Consider the following 20301-nt stretch of genomic DNA (forward strand, 5'->3'; position numbering starts at 1 on the left):
TACCTTCCTTTAAATAGGTATTTAGAAATTTGGTTAGCCTTTTTAATCTAACCAGAGGAGGACTGCCCAGTGAGTAAGCCAGAATCTTTAGCTAGCTTCTTTGAATATTAACCGGAATAGGTAATGTACGATGTAATATGTTGTCATTTTATTGTAATTTTGACTTAAGAAAGAGTTTAAAAAATGTGATTCTCATGTAATACCATGACTCTCTAGAAGAGAAACACCAAATATGGCAAGACTCTCAATAATATCACAAAAGTTGGCAACACTTCTATTTCCTGCATTAGGTCAAATAAGTATGTAGCAGTCTTAAAACTCTATAATGTGAAGAAGGCTAGAAACCTTTGGTTAAAGAGTGGAAGTCTGAAGTACAAGTCGCAGAATAGTGTTAGCAAGTGGCTTTCATTCATGTATTAGGATTTCCCCATGATGGGGAAAATGTTATCTCAATGTTTTATACTGCTGCCATCACTTTAGCATTTGAGAGCCTGTACGTTGGTCTCTTAACATTCAGATATCCAGTATTCTGAATTTCTATTACTGCTACTTGTTTGTTGCTACTTTCCAAAGTTCTTTGTGTTTGAACAAAGGCTTTGTTTCCTCACATCCTATCTTTTTCCTACTACTTAATCCTGTGGTGAAGTCATCTGGAGGAGTTTGTGACACTGCAGTCACTTCTTAGACAATGAGCACAGGCTCAAGCAAAAGGAGATGCTTCTTTATTAAATTCTCCCACACAGTTTCCATAATAAAAACCTAAAAAGCAGAAGACTAATAACGCCTTAAAAGTAAATCTCAGGGGTCTTCTTCCACCTATTCTACCTCACAGATCATCAGATGTCTGGGACTTCTCTCTCTTTAAAGCCGTTTTCTTAAGATTACTGGGCAGCTGCTAGCCATTTGTACAGGCAATGTCTGTAATCTGGGATTGGCCCTTGCTGATGATCCTTGCTCCTGACTCTGCTTGTAACATCAGAGTAGCAGCAGCAGCTGCCTCTGACTAAAATCAGGAATTTGTGGTGCAGGTGCTAGGAATTGGAGAACCTAATTTAAAAAGTAATTCTAAAAGGGAAATGAGTATGTTTAGGTGTCCTTTAGCCAAATCAGAGTTTATAATAAATGTTACTTTTTGAAAAGTGGTTCCGGTGTTTGACACCAGTGAGACTCATATTCCGTTAAAGCTTCTTTCCTTATGTGAATGCACAGTAAAGGCATTCATTGTTGCTGAAGAAAATGGCTGCATACATATTGAAAGACTTTTGTTATAAACTAGAGTTACTAGTCAAGTGGCGTTATAATTAGTGGTATATTGTCAGTCAGTATGGATTTATGTGCACCACGCTTACTAGTGTTAAATCTCTTTGCAGTTAAGATTAAATATATCTAATTGTTCTCCTTGCAGCTCTGTCTGTCTTGTATATGCAGTGCATGTTTCATCAAGAAGATGAGATGCTGAAGATTAATATATAACAAAGGTGTATGTTTCAACTTGAATGAAGGGGTGTGTGTGTGTGTGTGAGAGAGAGAGAGAGAAAGGAACTACTACTCTGCAATTGTGTGTACATGTGATTTTGACTCCCTCTAGTGACTCAGTTCAATAGCTATACAGCTAATTATAATATTGCGGAGCTCAACAATAACAGATCTGTGCTTTTGGTGTGGAAAGTTGCAGGTTTGATTCCAGACAATTGTTTGTGTGTGTGTGTGTGTGTGTGTGCCATTGTTCTTTACACAGCAAGAAGAGAATGTATTCAAAACTGCTTAGTTCTTTTCTGCACTATAGTTCATGGCTTTCCTCTTGAATTAAGTGACAATCTATTTAGGCTAAAAATAGATTGAAGTGCATTACAGAGCCCTTCCAGTCCAAAATGCTAATGACTCTTGAAAATGTCAGACCATTGTGTGCTAATTTGCCTGTATTCCGGCCTTTGAATGGGTTTGTAGATTAGATTTTTAAATCTGATTTTCCTAACCTGGTTCTAGATAGTATCCAGCAATAAAACTTACTTTTTGTAAAAAGCAGATCCTGGGAACATAATGGAATAGAAATTCAGTAATTGTTTATTATCTTTAAAACTGTGTCCTATCAACCTTTTATAATATAAACCACATTGTTTGGATGTTACTGTGGCGACATGAACTGATGCAATGCATTATATAACTGGTGCTATGCCTTAAATCCAAATCAAATCAAGCTAACACAGAACACACTGACTGTTTGCTAACCAGTATATTTCATTGTGAGCACATGGCAGTAGTGTTCTATGATCTGCATTGGCTGCTGTATGCTACCCTGGTGGAGCTTTATGTTGGGGTTTTTTACCTATAAATCTCTAAACAGCCTGGGACCAGCCTACTTGACAGACTGACTCTTTCTTTGTGGGATGCTGCCATAAGGTATATTTCAGTAAGGGCCTAAGCTAAGACACTTTGCCCCTGCTCTGAAATAGAATAATAGAATATTAGAGTTGAAAGGGACCTCAAGAGATCATCGAGTCCAACCCCCTGCTCAGAGCAGGACAAACTAGCCCAAATTTGTTTAACTTCAGGGCATGTTACAAAGTATGTCAATATTCCCTATGCTCTGAGTGAGCAAAGGGTATGTTCAGGACTAGTATGTATAGATGAGGCGGGTACTATTTGGGTTTGTTTTCTAGTTTGTCTGATTTTGGGGAGAGGGGAATTGAAGAGAGGCTACTGGCTTTGTTTGCATCAGTATAATTGTACATATATGTATATAAGGTGGATGCATTTTTTTAAAAGTCTGTAGAGCTTTGCTTAGGAGGTTCAACACTTTAAAAAGTGTTGGTGTTAAATCAAAGTAAATAAATGAAATAAGTATAGTAAATGGTTTTGTTTCAGAAACTGTCTAGTTACCGTCCAGATTGTCCAACTTGTTTGGGGCTGATTGTAACAATTGAGTAAATCTACTCAAAATTAAAATTAAATTAAAATTAAAGTAGTAAAGTGAGTGGGTACCAGCCACAAATTACAATGGAATACAACATTGCAGTCTAAATAGTTCCTGCAGGTTGCACTGGCTATGTTCCTACAGGTGGTTTCTGTAGTTCAGATGCACAGCCATTTTAAAAACCATATAGGAAAGGTGTCAGAAATTGAATATAATCTTAGAAGAGGATGTTCTATTCCCTCCATTATTGTTTAGATAGCATCATGATGATGCACAGTTTAGGATGAATTGTTTGGTTAAATAATCCCCAAACTGCAACACTAACTAAACCACACAAGTATGGGGTGATAGTCTCCATATCTTGATTACATCAGGAAATAACCATTGGAAGGTGTCTGTTTGCAGACACTTTTTTCCTGGAAATCTTGTGAAGAGCATTACAGGACAAGAATTACTTAAACTATGGATAAAGGATGAGGGAACCTCTGTGTGCTTGAGATCAGAGGTATTATTCCTGGACTACTGTTAATTCAGATTAGATAAGTCAATTACAGTAATTGAATCTGGAGGTGACAAACTCATGGATCACTGTGACCAGGTCTTCATTTGGGAGGAAAGGGTGAAGTTTCCTAGCAAGCAGGAGAAGGCAGGAGGTGTGTGCTTTGTCACTGATGCTACTTGAACTATTACAATCAATGATTTGTCAAACAGGATCGTGAGGTTTTGCACCATTTTGACGAAAGGGGGTGGTGTATGCCTTCAATTGACAGGGAGGACAGCATCCCACCTAGCTCCTCAAAGTTCTTCCCCCCTCACACCAGCATAACTTAGATCTTGCTGGACTAAGTTGAAACAAGCTTCTTTTTACTCAGGACCTGGCCTCTCGTAGGTATTGTGATATCTTAGTAGTAGTGATATTGATTGCAACTACGGGGAAAAAAATATAGACCTGAATGTGTCAGTGTGGTGTTGACAGTGGAATTCATGGCATCTTGCTTTAACTGTCAAGTGGTCTTTTGTATATTGTGATATGCAGGGAAGAGAGCACAGATCTCTGTAGGATTCTGCAGAGCCCTTGGGAAGAGAAGCAATTACTCATGAACACTCTGGTTTCTGCTGGACAGAAATAAATGGAGCCATTATAATGCTGTGCTGTCTGCTCTATACAGGAACTTCTAAGGTGAAAATATCAACTTAATATTTATCGTAGGCAAGAACTGTGTCTAACTTACAAGAAAGGGGTCTTAAGCTGGTGGAAACATAGGAGAAGAATTAAGGCTTTGGGCATGCTTAACTCTGCATTTTCATTATTTCTATTCCTTTATCCCCTCTTATCTTTATTTGGATTTTTTTCCTGGGCTTCCAATATGTTTAAGGGTGGGTTTGTTTTTAAAGAACGTCTTTTTTATCATCTTTATTTTTTGTATATTTACTACCATAATGACAGTATAGTGGAGATGTTTTGTCTGAAGGTGTTCAGTGACACAGCCAGTGACAGCATGGTTCATGCAGAATGCATGACACCATGGGGCAAGGCAGGAGGCCAGTGGACTAGCATCCAGTCTTTGTATGGAATGTTGGCCCAGAAGATTGGGAGGGAACATGGTATGTAAAGTCCTAGGGTGAAATTGTGATCCCATTGAAGTCCGTGGCAAAACTTATGTTGACTTCAGTGGGGGATAGGATGTCACCCTTGACCATTAAAGATTCCATAGCTCTTTTCTTAAGAGGAGAGATGTCAGTCTTGACTAAATCCAGTTCTGTGTAACTGCAGTTCATGTTCCTATATCTTTTCTGAACTAGATGGGTCACTGGATCCTGCATGGCAATTGCTATGTTCCTTGATCAAAAAATCCACTTTAGTGTGTTTAAACTACTGGTAACAGAATTATTTCAGATGAATAGGAAGAGTATTGTTAACAATGAAAAGATTGAAGTCTGAGCAAGTGTTTCTAAAAATTGTTGTTGATTATTTATTTGTATTGTGATAATGTCAACGAGCCCCAGTCATGGACCAGGACCCCATTGTGCCAGTTGCTGTTCAAACAGAGAACAAAAAGATGCTCCATTCTCCAAAGAGTTTACAAGTTGTTTTCACTTCTTCCTCAAATAAGTAATGGAAATTGGCAGGGGCCAGAGGTGTTCATCAAAGATTTACAAAACATTTAACTCAGAAAAACTAGAAATATTCCCCTCTCCTAACCCAAGTGATATAAGTGTTTAAAGTAGAGCAGGAAAAATTTGGCTTCTGTTGAGGTTCCACTAGTGAAGCAAGTGTTTTGGTTTTTGGTTTTGTTTTTTAAATAAACCAATAGACACCGTTGTAGTTAACTTCTCAGATTGTACCAGTATGGTTATGTTGGGGACAGGCAGAATAGCTGTGTCCACTAAATCAGTTCTTGCTGACAAGATTTTGAAGAAATAGAACCGGTTTGTAGAATTTGGTCAATTCACACCCCATGTTTTCCACATATTTTGGAGAAAAAAATCTAGTAGTTCAACATGGTGTAGGTTTCATAGAGTTTAAGGCCATCAGGGATCATTGGACCATTTAGTTTGACCACCTGTATATCATAGGCCATTAAATTTCACCCAAATATTAATTCCAAAGACTTCAGTTAGATCAAAAGTTGAGGAGGTGGAGATGGGAACAATGAAGCTAGGTAGCCTCCAGCATAAGAGGGCTTTCCTTTATAGTGACAGCTACCGAAAATATTACATCTGTGTAACATCACTGTTTGTATGACTTTTTGAATACCTCTATTGTTGTTAGAGCTGTGCAGGACCCAGAATTTCCATTTTTGTGGGAAATTTTACTGTTTTGAAATTGGATTTGTTCCAATTCAGAATGAAAACAAAAATTTTCAAAATAGCTTATGAAATTAAATGTCCAATTTGTTTTTGTTTTTGTTTCAGGTCAATTTTAACATCTCATTTTTGATAATATAAAATTTTAAATGAAAAATCAAAATGTTCCATTCTGAAAATGTTAAAACAGAATTTTTTACCTTATGAAAATGCTTTTTTCATTTTTGTCTTGAAACACAATTTCATCAAGATCAACCTGTTCCTTCAGGTAGCCTTGGTTTCAGTTAAACTGCATTTTCTAATCCGTTCTAGAGATTAAATTAAATTTCTATATGATAATGTAAAGCTAACATTAGGTGGTGAAGCACCAAGGCCTTTATCCTGAGAAACCATATTTAAAAATGAGCACAGTTACAGAAACAATGCAAAAGGATATCCTCAGCCTTTAGATAGAAAGCATTTGATCCATACATAATAATAAAAAGACTATCTTGTCCATGATTCAGGAAAGCTCTTAAGCATGTGATTAACTTTAAGCAAGTTCTGAAGTCTGGCTGGAGTTAAGCATGTGATTGTGTTGTCTTGACTAGGGATGCTTTTCTGAACAGAGGCCTATCCATGCAGTTTTTGCTGTTGGTGTCATTATGGGGATGTTTGACTTGTCTCTCAAGACTTAGTCACAATAGTACAAGTTGCAATGAAAGTGTCCAGTTGCTGATTCCGCTATTGGGTTGTGGAGAAACCCAATCCCCATCATTTAATGAGGTTTCGGTGCTAGATAACATCAAATAAGGGAGCTTTGGACTGAGTGCAGGCTATAAACCCATTTTGGTTAAAATAAGTGCTAGCCTGACCTGTCTACTAACATTTGAATTTTATCTTTGAAAGAGTTAAGAGTCTAAAAGAAATAAAATAGTTGTAGTTATAAAAAAGGAATTCATGGCTTCAATATTAGGAAATTAGCTTAGGGAAACAATGGGTTAATCCTCTGCTGAAGAAAGGGAGTCCTTCTCTAACCCTCTGCTGAAGGGAGGGAGCCCTTACCTAATCGTAAACCCTGAACACAAAAATTCTGTTAGAAAAGGGCAAAAGGTAAAGCGGATAGGCGCATGCTTAAAGAGGTAATAGAATATTAACACACACCTTGCATAGAAAATTAGCTTATTAGCATGAACATGGGATGTATATGTTGTATGTAGAAGAAAATGTATGTAATAGGCGGTCGTGAAAGTTGTAAACCTTTTACTACCCAGCCAATGGGGAACGAAGGGAGGGACTTTTTCGGCCGGGATAGGGAATATAAACTGTTGAAATATGTAAAGAAGGCGCGCTCCTTGCAGAATACATTTTTTTTTCTCTTGAGTTGCGCCCAGCTTTGCAAAACTGTTTAAGAAATAAAAGTAGTTTGGTTTTTTTTACTCTTTACCCGTTTATGTCCGACGTTCTTTATTGGACCTTTTTGGTCCTAAGTAGAAAAACAAAGAAAGTGTTTCTAACATCTTGAAAAGTTTCATTAACCATCTCCAATTTCCACACACCTCTACCCATTGTCATTTTGGCTTAAAGTGCTAGAATAGAAAAGAGAGCTTTTCATGGATTTCTTATGATATTACCAAACTGAACTGAAGCAGAAAGTGCTAGAAATATCATGAGATTTTCAGGCCTCTTCTGCAGACTCAAAACATTTGTTTAGTTCAAATAAGAATCCAAACACTGGGAAGTGGGTTTTTTTGTTTGGTTTTTTTTTTTTTGTGTCCCATCCCCCCTTCCCCCAACTGCTGGCCCTTTCTGGAGTACAGTTAGTGATTGCTGCCTTTATCAAGGCCACACTTTAGGAGTTTACTCATTGTACTATTTCCTTATGTAATACAAATAAACTACATTTATGTTGTGTGTGCTTTTCAAGGGTTTTGTTCCTTTTAAATACCTTTTAGTCACTGATGTGCGTTACCCTGAACATTGCAATGAATGGAAATCTAATAATCTGTCATTTTTGTTCTAATTTTTGGAGCACTTCACCTCTTATTTTTTGTAATACTAAAGTTGACTTTTTTGCATTTCCTGTAACTTCTGAAATATTTGCAGCAGTTCTGGGTTTTGAGAGGAAAACTGATCTACCATTAGAAAGTTCAAGAAATTTTGCTCTAAGACCTCCCACTGGGCCCATTTGGGTGGTCCTGGCTGATTATGGCATGTTAAAATGCATGGCCACAGATCTGCATGCTTTTGGTTACTGGTAAAGCCTTACTCACTTTACTTGAAAAACACAAACAGTATAGGGTGTTTTTTCATAAAATCATGGATAAATGCATATTATATTTCAAACTTCTGAATTGGGTAATCATAATACAGAGCTCTTATGTAGCACTTTTCCATGTTCCTGCAAAATAATAGTGCCGAAAGGTATATACAGTAGTTAGAATCACCAGTACTGTAACTTTGTAAATAGTGTTGGACCCAGGAATTTTAAGTGTAATGTGGCTTAATGGTTGAAGCCAAAAGGACAGGAATAATCATGTCTTTGTCAATAATTGCAACTCAAATAAAAACATTCACAAGTGTCCTATAAGATTTATTTTTCGTGAGGTTCCTTGTATGATTGAAGTCACAACTGTTAATAACCCAGAGGTTCACTCTAGGTTTGTTGAATAAATTGAGTTGAGTTGATGGTTGTATAAGTTGAGTTAGAGTACCTTCTAATCAGAATAGAAGGTAAGCTAAGCAAAGTTCCTTTCTTCTCTCTCTTACCTACAAGAATATACCCCAGCACTAGATTGCAAAAAGAGAGCATCACTCCCTTAATTTGATACATAGTTTTTATATCAAAGACTTCTATTGGTATGGCCACCCCCAAATGGTCAAAATTCACAAGTTAGTCTCCCCCTGCAGACAGCAAACATACATAAGTCTGGTTTTAAAATCATTATTAAAAATAATAATAAATGAGGGTTCTTTTATTTTAGTATTTCAAATTTCAAGCTTTTTATTGCAAGTGAGGTCTAGAAATTTACATTATTTCTTAAATTAAAGCTGAAATTCTTATATAGTCCCTTCCATCCAGGTGTTGTGGTTTTAAGTTAGACATCATGTACCATAAGACTATCAATAAAATTGTGTTAGTTGGAGCACGGTGTCTACCTTCCTGGCTGAAAAAGTGATTTAAAATATTGAAAAATGTTAGTGTATTTCAAAGTTCAGACTGTGTATTGATCATTATTTTACTGTACTTCTTTTTAAGGTCCTATCCTGCAGTGCTTATGTATGTGAGTAGTATTACTCACACGAAAGGTCCCATCGAGATTGATCTGTCTGTACAATACAGAATTTCTGTACAATACAGAATTCAAGTGCTTTGGTTTCTAACTTAAAAATAAGTCTTGCTGTTGCACAGCTCTCCTCCTTCCCCCATCCTTGCCATTCCCCTAATCAAAAAAAACCAAAGAACTGAATTCTGTTTTACCTAAATATCCAGCAAAGCGGAAGCTGTTATCTTGACAACTTGATGATGTGAGTTGGAAAGAAAAAACTGCCTTTTTTCATCATCAAACTGAACTCCTCTGTTTTAAGGATAGTTTAAAGTTGTAGCCTTCACTTAGTCCTAGTCTGTGCTTCTGAGAGAAGATCTAGAAAATGCTAGAGTAGAAAGCTAAGGACTGGTATAAACTGATGCTGCCGCCATTGCTAATGCTGGAGGAGCTGTGCTATGCGGATGAACTTCTTTAAATTGTCAGTGTAGAAAAAGCTAGGATGAATAGTAGTACATTTGATTAGGTTTACTGGTTTTATGAAACTGTGAACAAGTAATTTCTAAGAAATGTTTTGAAAAATTCTTTTTCTAGAGCAAGTGATTTGGCTTTCTTAACTTATTGCATATTTACTTAGGTGAATAACAATTTTAACATTGCAGCAAATCATACACTTTAGCAGCACTGTATTATACTGACATAATAAATTGGTAAATAGTGAAGGTTTATTAGTGGACTGGTGGTGGTGAAATTCATTTGGATTATCCAAGTGAGTTCTTCTAATAGACAGTGGTTAAAGCTGTTGAAAGTACAAATCAGTTCAATAAACACCATGTCTTGTGTGGGGTAATTGAATAACTCTGCTTTCAATTTAGAACTGCATTATGAAAAATGTCAAGGTCATTCAAATGCGAGCTTGAACCTAGTTTGTTTTTGTGCAGCAAACAATAGGGCATACTCAATGAAGAGATGGACACATGCATGTTGTTAGAATCCTAAAATGTGAAAATTGGCTGGCAGCTCATACATGTAGTGTTTTCTGGTAACAGATTTGGGTGTCACATAGGCAAGATTATGATTTTGTTTGTAAGATCAACCAGAAGGGAATGATGGTCTATAATGTGGAGGAGAAGTGGCCTGAATTTATACCAAAAAAGCCCCAAAAATAGAATCAGAGAGAAGACAGAAAATGACTGGCCAAGAAAATAGTTTCATGTGTAAATGTTCTCGTGCTTCTATTTAGCCCCAGTACAAAGTTTCTCTTAAAAAACATAGATTTGTGAGAGATTAGGAATTTTATTTCGTTAAAGGATCACTGGCTTATTCCAGATGATATTTTAGTGATTAATACCACTTAAATGTTAATTCCATGATACTCAAAATGAAGACAATGATATTCACATTTTACTATTTATTTTTTAAAATTATGTTGGAGTCTGCATTTGTAATATGAAACCTTGTTTTTTTTAAAATTCTAAATTTTTTTAAAATTCTAAAAGGAATCCTAGAATTAAATACTGCATTTACTTATGTTTTTATTTCAGTCAAACATACAACTAATTGACTAGTACCTATGTCTTACTGAATAAGTAGTATTTGATTTAACTGGCTAGATATTCACAAACAATGTGCATCACTGAATCCAAAGTAATGGCAACGAGCTTGCCAATGCTGTAGAATTAGTATCTGTGTATTTATTCAAGTCAACTGTTTAATAAATATATGTTAATTTCTAGTAATCTGTTTGAAAAGCAGATGAAGATGAAAAATTAATCTCCTCTGGAGAGTGGCTACAACTTGTGTTTCTATTTTATTATAGTTTGAATTTTAAAAGGATTTCTAAAGAATTTTATGTAGAAGGATAAGATTTGGTCACAGAGGTCATGGATTCTGTCACTTTCTGGAACTTCCCTGACTTCTGGGGCAGGGCTGGAACAGCTGTCTGCATCCGGGCTGCTGCCAAACAGCTGATCGATTGGGGCCCCAGGCAGCTGCCTGGCCAGCCAGCCCCAGGGCTACAGAGCAGCTCACCAATGTCTAGCCTGCTGGAGTAGCAGGCTGGAGCAACTGCAAGCCCCCACAGGTCTGTTTTCCCGCCCCCCGGGTATTTTTAGTAAAAGTCAGGGACAGGTCACTGCTTCTGTGAATTTTTATTTATTGCCCACAACCTGTCCCTGACTTTTACTAAAAATACCCGTGACAGAATCTTAACCTTAATCATGTGTCAAGACCATGCTTGTTTAAATGGAGTGGGAAGTTGTACAACTGCCATCTATATGGTAATTATCAATTGGATAAATGTTGTATAAACTCATAACGATTGAATTCAGGGTGGTGGGGAATTAGGAAATAATCATCAACTACCTCATAATATGTAGTAGTCTAATTATTTATGGGTGAAATTTACTTGTGAGGTACCAAATCTTGCAGATCTTACTCAGGCAAAACTCTCTTTGAAGTCAGTAGGATTTTTGCTTGTGTAAAGACTGTAAGATTTGGTTCTGATATTAGATAAACAAAACTCTTCTATAAAATCTCCTGGTTAATAGAGCTTCTAGTGCTATCTGAATAAGCATTGATTTTTCTCCTATATTCTGATTTTGAATTCCACCCTGAAACTTCTAAGACCATGCCTACCATTTATAAGCTTTGTATGTACTTTTAAAAATTGTGAATGCACCTATAGCACAGGATAGCCATATCTGATATAAATCTAAATAAATATTCCTGAGATCTCAGAAATACATTGTATTTGTTATATTCTATATATACAGATCCTTTGATAGAGGTTGGTGCTGAAATGTTTATTTTTGGCTAGGGCTGGCAATAGGGCTTTGAACAAACCCTATGTATCAGATATGGGCATAATGGTTTGAAAAAATTTGAAGCCCCTTGTTTGATTAATACATACTCTTTCCGAAGTCACCTCATAGCAAAGCTAAGATACGGAAGTCTCCCAAAATGTTGTATTTGGTGACCTTGTAAATTATCTACTGAATTCTGGGGTATATCCATACAAGTAAATCAACTCCCTTGTGGGAGGAAGCTGTTACGGACATAAGAATTACACATTTTTAGTATGCCTTTTAAACTTCTAACACCATAAATTGGGCTGCTATTATTTAATTCAAAAATGTATATAGTACCATAAACTGCATTGCACTTCATAAATCGTCATTTGATTCCCCAGTGAGTTCTTTCTGTTTCTCTGGTTGGAATGCAAGCTCTTTGGGGTAGAGAACTGTCTTCTCAGTTTTGTACACCTGCTGTCAGAGCTTAACTAATAATAAGGAATGTCTGTTTAACCGGTGATGAGAAAATGTCAAAATGTGCAGAGGCTTAAAAGTAGAACTTGAAAAATGTTTGACACATGCTAGCTATGAGCCAATGCAAAAGACGATCCATAAGCTTAAACTAGGGGCAAAATCTTGTTGGGAAGTTCATTCAAGTTGAGAAACAGATTGGGAGTTCAAAAAGCAGGAAGGCTTGTTTTTTGTCTTCAAATCTATGAATTAAAAACTAGACATGAGAGAGTGACATCCACAAGCTCTAAAATCTTAAAGGATATGGTGACAAGAAACCGTTCAATTCACTAACTAAAGATATTTTCTTTATTTAATAAATCAGTTAGTTTTAAATACAAACGTGTTTTGATAAACTTATTATTTTCTTCTTATGTATCCAGAACATAAGGTAGTCTTATGTAACTAATGAAAAAACATTTTTAAAATGCTGTTTTTATGCATTTTTAATTGAATTCCAATATCTGCCCAAATGCACCATGCCACAAGTAAAAAATTCTAGTAAATAAGAAATGCATTGTTTGCTATTTTCTAACATCATAAAATGTAAAAATTAAGAATTTGAATAAATGTATGTTAAGCTATGTAATTGCTTAAAGAAATGTAGCTAGACATAGTGTGTTCTCCTGGTTAGCAAAAGAACTACTATGTGTATAGTACTGTAAAGGCTTTACTTAATTGTGAAATCAACAGGTTTTAATGGTTACCAACAAATGAGAATCAACCTCTTTCTTTGGGGGGGGGGGGGAACCCAAAAACCAAATGCAAAACCAGATTAAAATAAAATACTTTTAAATCAAGGTTTCCTGCTTGCTGATTTAAATCATGATTAAAATCAGTCCATCCTTTTAGACACTCATGAACTGGATGAAATGACTGTTGAAGAAAGGTTGAAAGAAATAAGTGTGTGTAGTATTATTAAGTGATGATAAAGTATAGGGTACAAATGGGTGGTGATGATCTGCAAATGTTTGAAGGGTTTAAACAAGAGGAAAATCAAAGTATAAGGCTGGTGCAAAGGGGTATAACTAGGGATGCAACTGAGAGGAAAAAGGCAGGATGAATTTCAGGAAATACCTCCTGACAGTTGGTTCCATTAGGCTGTGGAATATTCTCTCAAGGGAAGTGATTAAAAGTTGAAGGGAAACACCTAAAAAATAGGCTGGACAATACACTAATAAATACTGTATACTGTTATGAAGGGCCTGTTCTATTAATTTACGTGGGATATGTGGGCCCAAAGTTGTTAACATAACCCAGAAATTGTCCAACATTAAGCAAGGTCTGGGGCCTGCTTAATACCATGGTGAACACATCATTAAAAATGCTTTTAACCTTTTTATGAAAGATAAGGAAAAACAGTTAAAGCATTTGAAATGTGAAGTATTGCATACGACTTTCATTTTAACATCCCTTGTTCCCCTTTCCCTTTAGCTAGAGAGGTTTTAGAAGGAAAAACTGCCTTGTTTAACAGTCTGTTAGTTGGTAATAACTGTCATTTTGGGGAAGAGAAAAGAAGTTAGTTGAGATTGGCTGCAGCTGTTGCTGCAGCCAATGTCTGATCCTGTTTCATCCCAGGTATTGGTTTGGGATTCAGATGGAGCCGGTAGAGGTAGTGATGTCATCTGGGTTCCTCTTTCTGGCCTAGTCTGATCATGATATCTCTCAGGATCTGAATGATGAAGGCCCAGTGTCCAGGGAAATGGTGGGAGTGGCAGCCATGATGATGAAGCTTGTTTCAATAGCCAGTCTTCCTTTCCAAAGTCTTTTTCTTTAAGGACCCACAAAAGGAATGATGTGGGGAGTAGCCTATTCCCTAATTATTTTGTCTACTATCTAGGCCTAATTTCCAACACACCAATTTTCATTCACTGATTTCTGGTTCTACACTTTACGCGTTTACTAAGCACAGTCCTAACACAATCCTTAAATTATATCAATAGGCCTTTTTTGTTTTTTGTTTTTATTTTTGACTAATTCAGTTTGTGTCTCTTTTGCACCTCTTCTCACTTGTTACTATAGGTTATTGTGACACCTCATAAACTTTCACATACTTATCACAGTTGAGCTCACAGTTAGGGGAATTTTTTAGGCTCAATTATCACAACAGGCCCTGCAGTGGCAGGGAGAAGAATGACCTAAAAGATCTTTTCCCTCTCTAAATTCTCTGATTCTGTTTTTAGACTGAGATCACTACCTACAATACAGTGATATTTTAAATAAACAAATACTATTTTTCACAACAGACTTAAGTAAAAACATTATTTTTTCATTAAAAGCTTAAGATGTCTATTTTTGTAGTCTTTCTCAGCGATGTGAACCTCAGAGTAAAAATTTTGTTACTACATTGGTTAATATGTGGTTATGAATAACCCTTCTACTGAATGGTTGCTAGACAGGCTTTTGATTGAGAATATACTTAGACAAAAAGAAAAATAAGACCATCCAAAACCATTTCTACTTTGCTTCAGTCCTCTAAAGTTATTGCACATATCTATCAGGTTCCTTGTTGCATCCAACTGTGTTTATAAAGCCTTAGCACTGTATGTATTACTCTGCGATTCATGTTATCCTGTTGAGCAGCACTTGTTGAAATAAATGGCTTTTTTTTTCGCTCTTTTTTTCCCCCCCCCCCAAGTTTAGAGAGTGATTTAGACTGAAATTGTATCCTTAACCTGTGGAAGGAAAGGTGTCCTTCATCTGGAATGTACTAGTTTTGCTTTAGAATACTTTCCTTTCTTTGTCCCTCAGGTATCACTAAACTGGTCGCTGAGATGCCAGATAAAACACCAGGGGGGTCAGAAACCATCCCCAGGAATGAAGGTTAGTATTGTCTTTTTCTTGAGAAATCTTTCTTGTTTTCTCTGACTAAATATTGCAGGCAAGAAACCTTCAAACCTTTTGTGATGTCAACTGTGAAAGACTTAAAAAAAAAAAAAAAAAAAAAAAAAAAAAAAAGAGCAAATTGTCTTTTCAAAGATATGACTTCTAGGAGAACTAGGAAAGCTTTCCTATATTTAAGCCTAATTCAAAACATTTACTTCTCAAGACAAATTTGTTCAAATAATGATGATTTTTCACTTATTTGTGAATATCCTCTTTTCTACAATCTTTATTTCTTAATGGTATTTAAATGCATAATATTTGCAAAGATCTAGAGCTGTCCAATGACCTAATAATTTTTCACCTTTTGAAGAGGGTGACTAGTCTTCTGCAGTCAGAGTAAAGAGAATATTTTTACTGGCTAATATTTTCCAATGTGGAAGACTTAAGTTAGCCACCCAGATTTGTATTTAGATACCTAAATAAGTGGTGTGAATTTTCAGAGACCCTGAACATGCTCAAGACACTGTTTGTTTGGTTTTTTAGGTTCATTGACTTTTTAGATAGGTGCATTTGAAAACTTTGGACTTGATACCTAGTGGTAATTTGTCATTGCCAGTATACCACATGATCTTGTATATTGAGTGGTCTCCTTTTAGAATAGTCCCAGGACTAGAAATAGAAGGGTTTTCCAGGTCAGAGTTGACTTTGACAGAGCTTGTGGGGGAAGCTTGCAGAGATTGTGCCCTTCTCTTGCAGAGCTTGTGATCTGTAGCACACTTATCCTCGCTTTTATAATCACTATATTCATTCAGTCTTTTTAAATAATTTGTTGGAAAGGTAATTTGCAATTCAGGCAGCTTTACCCCACTTTCCATATTGACTTTTTTAAAAAGTCCTTTTTGACACTTAACCAGTGACATGTAGACCTCAGTTGTCACTTTGACATTTGAAAGATATCATGCAACACTTTATAAATAATAGCAGACAAATAATTCCTTTTCCTTGGAAAACTTGCTGTGTTTATCTGCAAAGAACCTGTTACATTCATGTTGATTAATTTACTATGTGGTTCAGTAGACACTGTTAAGGGCATTCTAAATTCAAGATTGAGACTCATCCAACTTTACACCAAACCCTTGAAATGATTGCTCTCTTTAGAATGAACCCACACACGTTTTTATGTGCGTACCCTATGGATGATGTCTTGTGTGGTAAAAGCATCATGGGATTATTTAAGTACACTTAAGCCTGGTCTACCCTTAATTCGAATTAATTACTCCCACGTCTACACTTGCACATTGTTAATTCGAATTAAGCAGCCTTTAAAATCGAATTAATAAAACCACCTCTGCAAGTGGATTAGCGCCTGAAGTGCATCAGTTAATTCGCATTAGTGTGAGTGTGGACGCAATGGGACTTAATTCGAATTAATTGGCCTCCAGACTGTATCCCATGATGCCCCATTTCAGTACCCTCCCCCAAAGCAGCCCTGGGAAGATTTAAATCTTAATTTCCTGCGGTGAATGGGTTTAAAATCCAAGCTGTGATCACCCTCTCCCTCCTCCCCCCCCCCCCCCACACACAACAAGCCCTTTGCAGTTTGTCCCTTTAAGATTTGTCCCTTTGAAAGTTTAGCCCTTTAAAGTTTGTCCCTTTGAAAGATTTCACCCCCCACCCCCCTCCCGCCGTGGTGAATGCGTTTTAAATGCCAGCAGTGAGAGGAAATTCTTTGCTACATTGTTTCAGTGGCCAATCATGGAAATTGATACTTTCTTAAGCGTTTATTCACAGTGCTACATGTGGATACATTATATCATGCTTTCCTTCAGTGAAATGGAAACATTTGTATCACTGTATTAATATACTAACTGACTTCCTTGTTATTTATCTTACATTCTACACACACCTATAGAGTCAAAATCAAAGGCAAGCAATATACAGGGGATGATAGGGGGAGCATAAAAGGCAAACAGCATACAGGTGGGGGGGGGGGTTGGTTTGGTGGAGGGAAAAATCAAAGGCAAGCAATATACAGGAGGTGGTAGGGGGAGCATAAATGGCAAGCAGCATACAGTTCTAAAGTAAGCCAGGATAAGCTGCGATGTATTTGTCATGGTCAAAATGAGAGCATAGTTCAGCTGGCTCCATGTGCCTGCAGCAATGGGGATCGGGGGAGTAAAAAAACAGCATGAAAATCCTTTTCCTGTTTGGGGGTGGGGGAAGCAGCGCTGCATCCTGGGATGATGACACTCGTCACATCAGCCTGTATGGTTAGTTGCACTGTGGGATAGCTTCCCATTGCACTGCTTTCTAATTTGAATTCAGGCTGGCCAGTGTGGACGCAAGAAACCAGCACAAACACTGTAGTGTGGACAGTCTGCAGCACTTTCTATAAATCGCTTTCTGTAATTCGAATTAAACTAATTCAAATTAGTGCTGCAGTGTAGACATAGCCTTAGAATTGATGTTTGTATTCTACTTCTGTTAGAAATTCTATTTGGAGCAGGTTATTGTTACATACCTGTTGACTGTATTTCTTAAAGCAAATTAAAAAAAACATGTTTATGGTTGTCCATGTAGCAGCACTGGTAAAGCATGAGTGGCTTTTTATGATGTAAAATTACCTTAAATTATATGTAGAAATATCAGATTTCAGTTTCTGAATATGGTGTGAATGTAAATGTCACTACTCCTTCCCCTCTCAGAGAAGAACAGGGATAAACTAGCACTTGGATATAGAAATAATTGAAAACATTCAGTGCATGTTTAGAAGAAAACTACATGCGTGAAAGATAATTTTATTTTCTGATACTCTAATGCAGAGGTTCTCAACCTTTCCAGACTTCTGTACCCCTTTCAGGAGGCTGATTTGTCTTGCGTGCCCCAAGTTTCCCTTCAGTTAAAAACTACTTGCTTACAAAATCAAGCATAAAAATGCAAAACTGTCACAGCACACTGTTACTGACAAATTGTTTCAGTTCTCATTTTGTCTGTATGAAATTTTAGCTTTTCTGTGCTTTGCTAGTGCTTTTCATGTAGCCTGTTGTAAAACTAGGCAAAAATCTAGATGTGTTGATGTACCACCTGGAATACCTCTGCATACCCCAGGGGCACATGTACCCTAGTTGAAAAACAACGGCTCTAATGCATTTTAATTCACCACTTCCATATGGGCCAATATTCTAGTAAATGGGGCTTATTTGTTTAATTTTGATTCTCCATCAGGAGGGAAAAAGGGACAGAGATTTAAGGGGACTCAAAGAAAAGAGGGAAAGGAAGCTTTTCAGTATCCTTCCCCTCTAAAGCTGGAAAGGTAATAGAGATCTCTTTCATGCTACTCAACATGGTTAGACAGTAGGTCAATCTTTTGCTCACAGCTTTTTACCATGACTTGTTTTCTTTCTTTGTTCTTGCTGCAAAACCAATTGGTTATTATTCATGTTCTTCGAGTGCTTCCTCATGTCTATTCCAAGTAGGCGTGTGCGTGCTGCATGCACAGTCGTCGGAAGGATTTTCTCCTAGCAGCACCCATTGGTTGATGCAGGCACCCCCAGAGTGGTGCCTCTATGGCGCTATAGATAAAGCTCTGCCGACCTGCCGCCTCTTCATTTTCTTCTTACCGCCCATGACAGTCGTTGAAGCCTCTTGCCTTCTCCCATCGGCAAGCATTCTTCTAGTGTAGTCATTCATCAGAACCTGTAAATAGTTGTTTAAAGTTAAAGTTTTTTTTGCCCCCCACACACACTTCCAGGGACCGGGGCATGCCTCAGTCCCAAGGATTCAAACTGTGCGGATCTTGCCACAAGCCTATGCCAACAGGTGATCCCCACAAATCCTGCCTGAAGTGCTTAGGGGAATCCCATCAGGCCGACCGGTGCAAGATCTGTAGGGATTTCTGACTGAGGACTTAAAAAAAAAAAAGACAGGAGCATTAGACTGAAGCACTCCTTATGGAGGCTCTTTGTCCCCAACCGAGCAATTTGGACTTGGCATCTAGCACTTCTCTAAGAGAGGCTATGGTGCCAAAGAAGGACTCAGCACCAAAGGACACCCAGAACCGGCAGTTCCCGGCATCAAAGACCCGGCACCATTCCCATTCTTTGGTGGTGCTGCACAAGAGCCAGAAAAAGACTGATGGGATGTTCGCCTACAGTGAAGGCTGCAGGGAAAGGTGATGCCCGTGTGTGTCCAATGTTAGGGCACTCAACGCTTTCCCCTCAGTGACCAGCACTGTTGACTTCAGCCTTGCAAGTCCACGCTGTTGAGTCTGGTGCTGATGGACTCACTCAACAGGGACAGCCACATAGGAGATCTGCACTCTCCTTCTACCTACACACATTTGAGGCGGCTAGGAACCTGATAGCCATGGCAGCACAGCAGTCCCCAGCCAGAAGGGAGGAACAGGCGATAAGATATTCAGCCCCGCAACAGAGGGTGGTGCCATTTAGAGGCAAGCTGGCCATGATGTGGCATGGTCGCCCTACCCTTGGCACTGGATCCATCCCACTTGGTACGCCATGGTCCCTATGCTCTGAGTCTTAGCATTCCGCCTCTGAGCCAGATGACTATGCTACCAGGCGTAGCCAACAGTGATCGCAGAGGCGTAGCTATAGACAGGAGCAGGGACAAAACCCCTTCATGGGAGTAGGGCCATGGTTGGGGCCGGGGAAGGCTGCGTCTGGGAGTGGGTCCGTAGCAATTGGGGGCCGAGTCGGGAACAGCGGCCAGGAGCTAGGGCCTAAGGATGGGGGCTGAGGCCACAGGGGCTGAGGTTGTGGCTGGGGGCCAAGATGGGGAACCGTGCCTGCTGGTTAGCACCTACCAAACTCATCAATTCGTTCAAATGCAAATTTGACAGCAGTCTTTGAAGCACCACAGGGTGCCATGAATAGATAGAATGGACCTGCACATTTAAGCATAGCATGGTTTAGAAGTCCTTCCTTTAGCGATTTAAATGCTTTTTGGTGTTCCTCCAGCCAGACAAAATTGCTCTTAGTTAGCTGGTGTAATGGGACTACCTGCTCTGTGAAAGTTTTTACAAATCTCCTATAGATTCCACAGAGGCTTGCAAACTGATGTACCTCCTCCTTTCCTTTTTAACTTTGTTTCTGGAGTTGGGGCTCCAACACATTCTTGCTGACTCTGTGTCATAGAAAAGGGATGCAGCTCCTTCCAAACTGATATTTGTTTCCTGCAAGTTTAAACC

At 38.0% G+C, this 20301-nt stretch overlaps 1 protein-coding gene across 4 annotated transcripts in view; it reads left to right on the forward strand.

Moving 5' to 3' along the window:
- Nucleotides 1-20301, forward strand: part of PLEKHG1 (pleckstrin homology and RhoGEF domain containing G1) — a 187458-nt gene that overhangs the window by 38108 nt on the left and 129049 nt on the right. For all 4 annotated transcript variants that reach the window (XM_067542403.1, XM_067542401.1, XM_067542405.1 and 1 more), the window contains exon 2: nt 15021-15092. In XM_067542403.1, the coding sequence (XP_067398504.1) occupies nt 15044-15092 (49 nt within the window). In that variant the 5' untranslated portion in view covers nt 15021-15043. The remainder of the gene's footprint in view (nt 1-15020; nt 15093-20301) is intronic.

Source organism: Emydura macquarii, unplaced genomic scaffold (assembly GCF_026122565.2).
Source record: "Emydura macquarii macquarii isolate MOO-44397 ecotype Brisbane River unplaced genomic scaffold, CSIRO-AGI_Emac_v2 contig_705, whole genome shotgun sequence".
Taxonomy (NCBI): domain Eukaryota; kingdom Metazoa; phylum Chordata; order Testudines; family Chelidae; genus Emydura; species Emydura macquarii.